The sequence below is a fragment of the Erpetoichthys calabaricus genome, chromosome 2 (genome assembly GCF_900747795.2).
Source record: "Erpetoichthys calabaricus chromosome 2, fErpCal1.3, whole genome shotgun sequence".
Lineage (NCBI taxonomy): Eukaryota > Metazoa > Chordata > Cladistia > Polypteriformes > Polypteridae > Erpetoichthys > Erpetoichthys calabaricus.
In genome coordinates this window covers 137,919,743-137,933,373 of record NC_041395.2, presented here as the reverse complement: position 1 = coordinate 137,933,373, position 13,631 = coordinate 137,919,743, and the positions used below count along the sequence as shown (strand labels likewise).

Here is a 13,631-nt window from a genome sequence, read left to right as displayed (position 1 = left end):
TATTCTTATTTTTTGCAGTGTTAAATGCATATTTATCCTTAATGCATGATAGATCTGAATGACCTTATGGAGATTACCATTTACCAGTAACAGCGCACTGCATGAATACACTTGACTTACAGTTGTGCTTGAAAGTTTGTGAACCCTTTAGAATTTTCTATATTTCTGCATAAATATGACCTAAAACATCATCAGATCTTCACTCAAGTCCTAAAAGTAGATAAAGAGAAACCAGTTAAACAAATGACACAAAAATATTATACTTGGTCATTTATTTATTAAGGAAAATGATTGAATATTACATATTTGTGAGTGGCAAAAGTATGTGAACTTCTAGGATTAGCAGTTAGTTTGAAGGTGAAATTCGAGTCAGGTGTTTTCAATCAATGGGATGACAATCAGGTGTGAGTGGGCACCCTGTGTTATTTAAAGAACAGGGATCTATCAAAGTCTGCTCTTCACAACACATGTTTGTGGAAGTGTATCATGGCACGAACAAAGGAGATTTCTGAGGACCTCAGAAAAAGAGTTGTTGATGCTCATCAGGCTGGAAAAGGTTACAAAACCATCTCTAAAGAGTTTGGACTCCACCAGTCCACAGTCAGACAGATTGTGTACAAATGGAGGAAATTCAAGACCATTGTTACCCTCCCCAGGAGTGGTTGACCAACAAAGATCACTCCAAGAGCAAGGCGTGTAATAGTCTGCGAGGTCACAAAGGACCCCAGGGTAACTTCTAAGCAATTGAAAGCCTCTCTCACATTGGCTCATGTTCATGAGTCCACCATCAGGAGAACACTGAACAGCAATGGTGTGCATGGCAGGGTTGCAAGGAGAAAGCTACTGCTCTCCAAAAAAAAACATTGCTGCTCGTCTGCAGTTTGCTAAAGATCATGTGGACAAACCAGAAGGCTATTGGAAGAATGTTTTGTGGACGGATGAGACCAAAATAGAACTTTTTGGTTTAAATAAAAAGCGTTATGTTTGGAGAAAGGAAAACACTGCATTCCAGCATAAGGACCTTATCCCATCTGTGAAACATGGTGGTGGTAGTATCATGGTTTGGGCCTGTTTTGCTGCATCTGGGCCAGGACGGCTTGCCTTCATTGATGGAACAATAATTCTGAATTATATCAGAGAATTCTAAAGGAAAATGTCTGGACATCTGTCCATGAACTGAATCTCAAGAGAAGGTGGGTCAGGCAGCAAGACAACGACCCTAAGCACACAAGTCGTTCTACCAAAGAATGGTTAAAGAAGAATAAAGTTAATGTTTTGGAATGGTCAAGTCAAAGTCCTGACCTTAATCCAATCGAAATGTTGTGGAAGGACATGAAGAGAGCAGTTAATATGAGGAAACCCATCAACATCCCAGAGTTGAAGCTGTTCTGTACGGAGGAATGGGCTAAAATTCTTCCAAGCCAGTGTGCAGGACTGATCAACAGTTACCGGAAACGTTTAGTTGTTTAGGGTGGGCCATTTATATGGATACACCTTAATAAAATGGGAATGGTTGGTGATATTAACTTCCTGTTTGTGGCACATTAGTATATGTGAGGGGGAAAACTTTTCCAACTTTTGTTTTTTCAGTAGGAAGAGGGTCATGTGACACATCAAACTTATTGGGAATTTCACAAGAAAAACAATGGTGTGCTTGGTTTTAACGTAACTTTATTCTTTCATTCTTTTCACAAAATACAAAATTGCTCTAAGCATCTTCAAACATGTTTGGTTGCATGCTAAATCAATTTCCTTATTCTAAACTCCACTCCCATTGGCAGCTGTTGTCAGACAAGCAAACAGGAAATGTATTGTTACCTCAATTTTATAAACAGATCTTTACTTTAGAACACAATTATATGTGGCAAATAAATATATATCATGATTGAGAAGAAATAACTTTGATTTGAAAAACACCAAACTTAACCTTTAATTTGTTATCCCTGTTTGTCAGCATGGACTTTGGACCTTTATTCCATCTGATAATAAGGAAATTGTACTCTCACAATAGCTGCATTTTTACCCTTTGGTTCTCTAAAAAGGGACGTTCTACCATTTTATCATGGAGGCATTTCTGGAAAAGTCCAGAATTCATGCATACTGTAATACTATAGATCACTCATTTTCAAATGTTTCAGACTGAGGGTCATTCCCTGAGGGTCACAGGCCCAAGTACAAAATGTATTCATTGTAATTATACTGAAACAGCTTTAACAATGAATGAACATTATTTTAAATTAATTGCAAGTTCACCAAAAATTGTTACTTTTTGGGTAATCTAAATTTATGTAAATAAGTAATACACACCTTTTAGTGGGAGGGATGATACTATCTGTCCATGGTTAGTTTGCTAAAGACAGGCTTGTTGGAGGTCAAGGCAAGCTGCATACACTACTGGTTAAGATGCTCATCAATGAGTCTGTTGTGCCTCTGATTCTTAATGAGGTTCATTGTTGAAAATCCTGACTCACAAATGTAGGTAGATCCAAACATGATCAAAATGTATGTTGCAATACTTTTGCAAATTGGCCTACTGCTGTGCAGACTACATCCAAAATGTGCACAGCTCTGCCTTGTTGAATTTAGCTTTGACTCTGCTGTTACTCTGTAAATGAATCATCTCTAGCTGGAATGACGCGTCATCTGTACTCGACAGTAATGTCTTGGCTTCAACAGCAAATGAGCCGCTTGCTGTGACAGCAAAAGGGTTTTTTACAAATAAAAGCAATTCATTTTGTATTTTGAAATTTTCACAATAAGTTTTGAAAATCTCAATGAGACTGATGAGCAGTGCCACCATCATAGAAAAAGCAGTCACATTCACAGAACTTGTAACATTTTTCCCTTCATATCATTTAGAAGTAAATTCAGGGTTGAGTGAAATACTGTTAAATTTTCAAACGGCTCCCCCACATTTTCACCATGTTCTTGCAGTTGCACATTGAGCTTGTAGCGTGTAGTTATATCTGCATCGCACATGAACAAATAAAATTCTTCTACCCTGGCAGATTTCTGATTTATAAGAAAATCCATTACTTCATTTTGAAACAAAAAGAAATGTTCGAGATCCTGTCCTTTGCTCAGCCATTGTTCATCATTATGCTGAAGAAGGTTCACATACTCCCAGATATCATCGCAAACAAAACAGTTTAATGAACTTTGCAGTGCAGCAAATTAATAGCAGGATGCTGTGCCGCTAAACATGAAGCAAAGCATTTCTGTTTACCAAGCATCGCCTGATTGCCATCAATAACCAGGGGCCTCATGTATAACGCCGTGCGTAGAACTCACACTATAACATGGCGTAAGCACAAAAGCGGGATTGTGCGTACGCACAGAAAAATCCAGATGCAGGAATCTGTGCGCACGCATACTTTCACGTTCTTCTACTACATAAATCCCGATTTGCGTGAAAAGTAACGCACGTGCACGCGCCTCCTGTCCCGCCCCAACTCCTCCCAGAATTACGCCTCTTTGAATATGCAAATCAATATAAATAGCCTTCTGTGAAAAGACAATGGGAAAAGCACGGGAGAAAATATAAGAATTTCAGCGAATACCAAGTGGAGGCAAAGGAAAAACGTACTATTTGTTGGTTTAAACAGTGGTATAATCAACAAAAGAAAGCTGATCGAGTGACAGTGTGTCGGAGAAACTCGAAGGCTCAACTTCACAAAGTCGCACAGTGCCCGAAATAAAAAAGAAATCACATATCAAAGTCGCCGTGAAAAAGCGAGTCGTAGCCCACCGTCTGAGTGTCATATGAAAGCTTATTAGGGTACAGACAAAAAAAAAGGCACACAGTGGGGAAAAAAGCGCGAAATGTCAACTTTAATCTCGAAATTTCCACTTTAATCACGTAGTTTATTTTGCCATTAAAGTAGAACATCTTAAACTTCATCTTAAAATCGTTTAATTTACTAGTTTCTCAAATCCTATTGTAACTAAAGTGGCATGTTAAATGCTTTGTTCTGTATTTGATCTTCTATGTGCTCTATGTGTATGAATCACTACCTGCTTTTTAAACGGGCTTTCTCTTTCTCCGACAGGACACATACTCCATTACATTCTTGATATTACAGCTCTCTGAATAATTAAAATACTGAGATGTATACGTGATATCTTTTTCATGATGATAGGAATGAAAGCATGTTATTAAACATGGGAACACGGTGGCGCAGTGCTTGTTCATGTCTCACGCAAGAGGCTTGCTGCGCCATGCGCAACCTTCAGTTAAATAATTTATCACAGCAGTACTGTCTCTTTCAAACGTACTAACCTCCAATTCCTGTCCTTACTTTTCTTTCTCCAAAAACTCAATCGCCACACAATAAGCTATGTAATAGACGTGAAGCCATCTGTAAGCTTAGAACTTCGATTCTTCAAAACTTTTAAGGAACATTGAAATATCTTAGTAGTACATGTTTAATTATTATATCCGTCTATCTTTCCAGTGTCGCGTCAGCACCAGCAATAATACAGCGCAAGGCAGGAACAATTACTGAACTAGCTAGCGCTGCGGCACCGTGTCCTCACATGTTTAATTATTAACAATACAGATTATTTAAATGAAGTTAAAGTTTTATCTGTATAATATAATCAACATGTTTTGCTGCATTTCGTCTTAGAAATGAATACCGTCATCACATGTAAATACGCGCTTTATAAAGTGGCGCAGGTTGTGCAATAGTATAACTGTAGTGCAAGTTTACAGTGAGGTGATTGTACTTATAAGTAAACAATTATATAAGGAGCAGTTGATGGACTGATTTAGTGTTTAGAGTTCTTGGGATGAAACTGTTTCTAAACCGCGAAGTCCGTACAGGGACTAAAGCGTTTGCTGTGGCTCAGGCAGCATCTGCTTCATGCTGTGTACCGATAATTCTCTTTCCAATCAGCTGCTGCTGTGATTTCCCACTCAGATACAGTAATATAAATACTCTGAGTGGTGCAGTGAGAGTAATGTGGAAAAAGATGATCTGCTGTGGCAACCCTTAACGGGAGCAGCTGAAAGAAGATGCAGTGAGAGTTACAACGCTAAAGCAGTTATGGTATTTGGAATACTATGGCTATTCCCTGGACCATTATATTGCTACAGGTTAATTACAATCAGATGCATTACACTAATAAACAATATGCAGTTAATTTCAGTGTATTTATAAAGCCACGCCAGGAATGTGGATTTAAGAAAGAAAGAGTGATCACACAGGAACAGTAGCACTGCTTTGACACTGGGTGCCGCCAGTCTGCAAAACCGGGCGGATAAATTGCGTACGCCAAGGAATGAGTTACCGTGGAAATGTGCGTGGCTTTACGCCAAGTTTAGGTTTTATACATCGCGATTTGAGCGTGGAAAGGTTCGTACGCAACATTTCTGTGCGTACGCACCGTTTATACATGAGGCCCCAGGTGATTTATTTTACTGAGTTCCAATGATTTTTCTCAAAAAAACTTCCACAGTAGCAAAAATAGCCTTTCCTGTTGTGTGTACCTTCAAGTGTAAAAGGCACAACAATGCTTATTTGATAGCTTCACCACTGAAGTATCTTATAAACACCAACAATTGGGCTGTATCTGTATTATCCATTCACTCTTCAGTTGTAGTGAATATGTGATAAGCTGACTTCAGTTTTGATAAAAGAACTGAAAAATAGTCTTCATACAGAATTTCAATCCAGTGTGCTACAGCTGAGTCAGACATGGGTACTGAAAATATGTCTGAAATCTCTGTTTTCAAAATCTACAGTTCTATGCTTGCTGCCGATTAAAATCATTTGGCTGGCCAGATTAGGCCCCCAGGCTGGACTGTTCAGACAGTGTTATTTAATTGGTGTCATAGTAAAATGTTTAACACTTAATTCCTTCCTGATTTTTTATTATATTTTGTTGTGTAATCTTATGTGCACAGGAGACTTGAGTGCATTGGCCACTGATCATTTGGCAATGAAAATAATTGTAAATTAGCAATTGTGAAGTGCTTGGCTTTTCAGGCACCTATTAATTGAGTAATGTTCCCAACCTATTAGGACCTTCCTGTGTAAGTTAAACACAATAGTTGCTACAGATCCTCCAGGAGAACTAGAAGGTCGTCAAAGAAGTACATTGAAATGCCCTCCAATATGACACTGTGCTTTACTCATGGAGATTCCTATTGTGAACTTGTAACATAATATGCTATAACCCACATCTGTAAAAGAGTGAGATGACCACCTGTTGCAAACTGCTTGGAAAAAAAAAGTCAATGTAGTTTGCTGCTCTTGGATTTTTGCAGGACAAACTGAAAGGGTTTTGAATTCTTGGGAGACTGAGACACACTGGCTGATTTGACTGAAGTCCAATAATACTATGACTTACCTGGAACAATATGCAGATTGGATCTGAAAAACCTGCTTTTGTATATTTTTCCTGTTTTTCATTATATGGATTTAGAAACACTGGTAACTGTATTCTATATATTTGTGCTTATGTTCTTCAGAGTTGATGAATGAGATTAATGTTTTTTTCTCACAATATATGACAAAAGTAATTTGAATCAATAGTACTAAAGTAAGGGACTAGAAGTTTCATAAATATATTTTTAAATGCATACTTATTAGTTTACAATGGCTATATTAGTCATATGGACCTTGATTGCAATTGAAGTTATTTGTACCTGTAGATGATTTTATATGGAATATATTAATAAATTGTAAAATAATAATAATAGCTTCTAAAATCTTAAATGTAGAGATGAAATAATACATATTTAAGTGCAACAACTTTTTTTATTTCTTACTTCTTGCTTTATTAGTATTTATATTCATAACACGTCTGATATTTTTTCCTCCCTAAAGCTGTTTTTTTCCCACCTTTCTTTTTATTATTTTTTTTTTTTATCATTGGCCTATAGGGTAGAAAAAAAGGAGAGAGCCAGATTAAAGACTGTCAAATTCAACTCCAAATCAAAAGACAGGGGGGTAAGTTATTACATTTCAGCAATGTTTCTCCTTCTCTCTCTTCCCCCAGCCTTACTATACTACAAATATTTTTGAGAGATGTGTAGATGGTTTGAGGTAAACAAGAAGTGTTATAAAGAAAATACATTAATAGGAAGTTAAGTGATTCTTCTAAGAATTTTGAGTCCCCTTCTTCTGATTTAATGTGTCATTGATATTTCACTAGAACTGAAAACAGGAGAAAAATATATGCCTCAAAGTAGAGATTTAAAATGATCTTGTGCTATTTATTTTTCTGTTATTACATGAAATATGTGCAAACCTTTACTTGCATATATGTACTGAAACGTAAGAATATTTACAAGAAATAAATTGTTTAAATGGAGAAAGTGCATTTTGTTAACTTTGAATTTTATTCTTTAAGCATTTTAACTTTTTAAGTAAATATGGGTTCTTTATCTAAAAAAACATAAAAAGTATCTTTCAGCAATATATTTATACTATCAACATTAGAAGATACAATAAAAGAAGGGAGGTTAGGCATACCACGATTCATGTGCTTTGCAGTAACACCAAAGACACCTTTTTATTTAACCAACTGGTGTTTGAAGATTTATCTATAGTATAGTGGAGTAGTGGGAGTTAAATCAGGTGTCTTATGTAGTGACAGAAAAAAGTTGGTTTATGTGTATACACCTATCAGCAACAATATTAAAACCACCTGCCTAGCATTGTGTTGGTCCCCTTTGTACCACCAAAACAGCTCTGAACCATCAAGGCATGAACTCCACAAGACCACTGAAGGTGTCTTGTGGTATCTGGCATCAAGACGTTAGCAGCTGATCCTTTTAAGTCCTATAAGTTGCAAGTGAGGCTTCCATGGATCAGACTTGTTTTTCCAGCACAACCCACAGATGTTCAGTCAGGTTGAGATAGGGGGAATTTGGAAGCCAAGTCAGCCTCTTGAACTCTTTGCCATGTTCCTAAAACCATTCCTGAACAATATTTGCAGTGTTGTATGGCATATCATCTTGCTGAAAGAGGCCACATGGTCTGCAACAGTCTTAAGGTAGGATGGTTCAAGTCAAAGTAACATGACACAAGAAGGCGAGACCCAAGATTTCCCTGCAAAACATTGCTCAGAGCATCACACTGCCTGTTTGCCTGTTTCTCATAGTGCATCCTGCTGCCATCTCTTCCCTAGTGATGCACACACACCTAACCGTCCACATGATTTAAAACATAGGTTCCCAAACTTTTTCAGGCCACCGCCCACTTTGCAAGACATAGATTTTGTAACACCCCCCCATTATATCAGTGTTCCGTGTTCAAGCCGTTTGATATTTTCGACGTAAATAGCAAACTAATGATACATTACTGCTTATGCCGTTAAATTACTGAAAAAGTAGTGGCCAATATGTGTTTCATCTTGAACACAGTTATTGCTATACCAATTTTGATGAAACGTAGCCCATATGTAAAGATTGTAAAGTGTATGCTCGAATAACATTATGCACAGTTTCATACAATGGTTTAAATTTGAAAATTCGGAAAACATATTAAGAGATTGCATTACATTAGTAAGAATCTTATTGTAATAATTAAAACACCATCAAATGTATTAGAAAATTGTTTCGAACTTACAAAGTAAAAATACAAAGAAAAAATAACAAATTAATGTGAAGGATTAGCCTGATACATTTTTAAAAGTTTGTTAATATCGGGTTCCACTTTCGTTAAAAATATTCGTAAATCGCCATGCTCAGTTATATGCAATCGGTTCCTTTTCTTAGATAGTAAATTTGCTACAGCACTAAACCCACGCTCAGCCAAATAAGAAGATGGAAATGCAATTAAAAATTTCTGCACTATTTCCCATAATCCAGGGTACAGTGTCGGTATTGATTTCTGAAGCCAGAACTCTTTGTATCCACTTTTGAATTTTATTTTTAGTTCTTCATTTGTTGTGAGTTCTATGAGTTCCACTTCTAAATTTGATGATCCTGCTGTGTTTGCACGTGAGAAAGGATCTAGAACCCAATTTGGTATATTTAATGTTCAGAATATCCTTGAATCGCTCATTGAAATCAGCATGGAGAACCTCCAAGTGCTGGCAGTATGTAAGTAAATCTTCCTTTTTGAGAGACACTGCTGATAAATTTGAAAAGTGGCTATATTCCCCTCAGCCTAGATTCCGCTTAAACAGAAGAAGTTTCCCCACAAAAGCAGCAATAACGTTTTTTGTTTTAATTAAATTCAATTTATCAACTTGTAATTGTTGATTGACTTCATTAAATATTTTGTAGTGGTCTGTCAAATTAGCGATGTCATTTTTGGATGTAATCAGGTTGGCCCGCAATCCGTCGTCTCTGTTTTCTAGGAACTCTAGTACTGAATCAAACAAATTGTAAAATTGATTCAGACAAATACCTTTTGAAAACCAACAAACTTCTGTGTGAAGCAGCAAACGATTGAAATCTTCATCGTTTTCACTACAATGTTGGCTAAACAATCTGTCACTCAATGAATTGCTTCTAATCTTGTTGACTGCTCTAATAACGTAATGTAGCGATGTATACAGGCGTTCACTTAAATTCTTCGCAACCAAATGTTGATGATGAAGAACACAATGTATAGCGAGTACATTTGGTACTGCCATTTTCAAATGCGCTATGAAACCCTTGTGGTGCCCTGTCATTGCTGGAGCACCATCAGTAGCAGCAGACAAAATATTACGAATAGGAATGTCTTTCTCTTGAAAAAACTTATTCATGGTATTAAATATAGATTCTCCCTTTGTATCCGCTTCAAAATTTTTAGCAAGTAATAATTTTTGACAAACTTTTTCTTCTTTTATGAATCATACATATGATAAGAGTAGTGCTTCATTATTTGTGAGAGTTGATTCATTGAGTTGAATGGAAAATTGGCATGTCTTCAAATAATCACACAATGATTTTTCAACGTCTTCAGCCATTTCATCGTTTCTTCTTTGCACTGAATTATTGCTCAAAGGAATTTTCCTGATGATATCTGACGCTGGCTTATGAAGCACAGTGTTTATTGTTTCTTTTACTGCCGGCAAGATTAATTCCTCACCAATTGTGTGTGGTTTTCCTGCTTTTGTGATTAATAATGAAATATTATAAGAAGCTTGTAATCCGCCATTATCTTATTTAGTGGACAACGCAAAAAGTTTTGATGTAGTTGGACGTTTAAAATATTTTTCTTCTAGTACTTGAAAATAGGACAAATCTTTATCCTTTTTGTCAGCATGCATTTTAGTCAAATGCTCTTGTGGCCTAGAAGGCTTCATTGCTTCATTTGAAAATACTTTTTGGCAAATCAAGCACATAGGTAATAATTGGTTCGTAGGAGACTGAATAAAGCCATATTTCAAATACTCAGTACTGTACTGTCGACATTTCTTCTTAGATTCAGACATAATGAAGTAATAAAATTTGCAACAATATTCACAAAATAAAAGATTTAATTTACACTTTGTATGACTCCACTTATCTATCACACTTCCTACTGATGGTTGTTGGCATAGCACATAAAAAATAATGAAACTTATTCCTAAACCATTGGTATATATTTATAGATTTGAAATCCAGCCCAAATCGACTTGCATGCATTGACTTGTTTGCGATACCATCATACTCGTGCTGTGAACAAGATACTGCAAGCACCCATATTCCTGTCGAAACATGCTGAATTGCGTGAATTACCTACGTAATAGTTGTCCGACATACTACTAGTTAAGACTCTTCTGCTGCGCGGATAGACTAAAGCCTGTATGACACGATCAATTTTTACAAGAGCAAAAAATTAATACATTCTTTAAGTATATAAAAAATTGAAGTTAAAATGTCCTGTATGACACGTTCAATTTTTTATTTTGCACACAAGCGCATATTGTTCGTCCGACCACAACATTGTCCAAATAATTATAAATAATAATTAATAAATAAAATAATTACACAAGATATAAACACCAAACCTACAAAACATAACCACAGAACACAGTATAATAAGTTTCGAATAATATTTGCTTTGTCTTTTCCCTCTGGTTAGCAATATAAGTTGGTACTAACTAGGCTAATTAAAATTTACGATTTTATTTCTTTCTTGCCATTATTATTTTTACTCGTAATATTAAATTATATAAAATTGGGTTTATTTTTTTACAAGTCAATTAGAAAAGTGATTTATATATATTTTGGAATGAAATATAACTAATATGTTTGCTATTGTAAACATAACCTATTATACACACATATATATACATGCTCTATTTTCTCATTGACATATATTTCTGTCAGACATGGTCAATTTTCAAATGATTAAATAATTGAAATAGAAAATTGATGAAAAATTTGATCATGTAAGACAGGCATAAGATGAATTAAAATGCAGAATTTAAATTTTAAATGATTATTCAATTACTAAATCATGAAAATAATTAATTTTTAAATATATATTACCCTAAGTTCTTGTCTATAAGCCAGACTCATGTATTAGCCAGAGACCAAAAATCATACGAATTTTTAAAATAAAATCGTATCATAGATAAGCCGGACTCATGGATAAGCCGAACGTACTATAACCTATAACTAATAGAAGGGAGGAAGGTCAGTGGTCTCACTCGCGCCCATTTAATTTCTTTAAGGGGGGAGAGAGTGTGAGATATTGGCGTCTCTCTCACTCCCCGCATGGCGCGGTTGGAGCGGCCGGAGCGCGTTCTTTCTGCTCTGGGCGTCGCCGAGTCAACACGAGCGCGTAGCGGTCATTTAAATTGTGATTTTATATGTAAGCATATTTAAATATATATCGCGGATTTCTGCGGACAATGGGTCTTTTAATTTCTGGTACATGCTTCCTCAGTTGGTTTGCCCAGTTGATTTCATACAAGGGACGCTATTGGCAGATGGCTGAGAAGCTACCCGGCTTACTTTTCTGTCTCTCTTGCGCTGACTATCTGTGATCCTGACGTATGGGGATTGAGCAGGGGGGCTGTTTGCACACCTAGACGATACGGACGCTCGTCTAAAAATGCTGAAAGATTATCTTCACGTTGCTATCTTTTGTAAAGCTGATTCCTGAAAAGACATGCTGCACAGTGCTTCGCATACTTAAAAGCTCGAAGGGCACGTATTGATTTTTGACTGAAAAACAAACTCTCCCTCTCTCTCTCTTTGTCTGCTCCTGACGGAGGGGGTGTGAGCTGCCGCCTTCAACAGCTTTGTGCCGCGGTGCTTCGCATACTTAAAAGCCAAACAGACATATTGATTTGTTTGCTTCACTCCTTTGAAGAGGAAGATATGTTTGCATTCTTTTAATTGTGAGACGGAACTGTCATCTCTGTCTTGTCATGGAGCACAGTTTAAACTTTTGAAAAAGAGACAAATGTTTGTTTGCAGTGTTTGAATAACGTTCCTGTCTCTCTACAACCTCCTGTGTTTCTGCGCAAATCTGTGACCCAAGCATGACAATATAAAAATAACCATATAAACATATGGTTTCTACTTCGCGGATATTCTTATTTCGCGGGTGGCTCTGGAATGCAACCCCCGCGATGGATGTATAAGCCGGACTTATGTATAAGCTGATATTCTATTTTTTCATTTTCACAACTTTTTTCCTTAGATAAGTCGCGGCTTATAGACAAGAACTTAGGGTATTAATTTCTTCTATAAGGGGCCACCGACCCCTAGACCGCCTGAATGCCCCCAAATGCTTCTGAACCCACTATCGCCCCCCCCCCCCCCCCAGAAGGCTTCAGCGGCCACTTTGGGAACCTATGATTTAAAAGAAAACGTGACTCATCAGATCTGGCTACCTTCTTCCATTGCTCCATGGTCCATTTGTGATGTTCACATGTCCATTATAAGCAGTTTCTGTGGTGGATAGAGTCAGCATGGACACTGGCTGGTCTGCAGCTACAAAGTAAATTGTGATGCATTGTGCATACTGACATCTTTCTCATATGATCAGCATTGAGTTTTTCAGCAGTTTATGCTACAGTAGCTCTTCAGTAGCATTGGAGTAGACAGGCTAGCCTTCACTCCCTATGGACATCAACGAGCCTTGGGCACCCATGAATCTGTCACTTGTTCACTGGTTGTCCTTCCTTGGACCACTTTTGGTAGGTATTTACCACATGCTGTTTTGGAAATGCTGTGATCCTGTCGTTTGGCCCTTGTCAAAGTCACTCAGATCCTAATAACGCTTGTTCATTTTTCCAGCTTCCAACACTTCACCTTCAAGACCTGACTGTTCACTTGCTGCCTAATATATCCTACCCCTTGACATGTGCTATTGTATCATAATAATCAATGTTATTCACTTCAGTTAGTGGTTTTAATATTGTGGCTGATCGGTGTATATAATACACATGTATTAAGTTTTATGTGAAATAAATGAATGATTATTTCTAGTAAAAGATTTTATCAAGACAAGTAATAGTAGGGTAAGTCACTCAGTTTCCTTAGTGTGTTTTTTTATCAAATTTTCACTTTGTGTAGTCTTTTGTTTTGAAATAGCTAGCCTCTTAACACTAGAATTACCAGAGCCTACGAAAAAACTCGTAGATCCGGCCCACCTTAAATCGCTTCTTAAATCCGTTCACACCTCTCCGCCAGCGTCTTTTGTCCTCTAAATGTGCTGATGAAGACAAGCTGCCAGCAGCCGGCT

The 13,631-nt window shown here is 36.9% G+C and overlaps 1 protein-coding gene across 19 annotated transcripts in view; it reads left to right on the top strand.

Annotated features, from left to right (window-relative positions):
• The window catches only part of dlg1a (discs large MAGUK scaffold protein 1a), a 525,807-nt gene that overhangs the window by 464,166 nt on the left and 48,010 nt on the right, over positions 1–13,631 (top strand). For all 19 annotated transcript variants that reach the window (XM_051923937.1, XM_051923931.1, XM_051923927.1 and 16 more), the window contains one exon: positions 6,890–6,956. In XM_051923937.1, the coding sequence (XP_051779897.1) occupies positions 6,890–6,956 (67 nt within the window). The remainder of the gene's footprint in view (positions 1–6,889; positions 6,957–13,631) is intronic.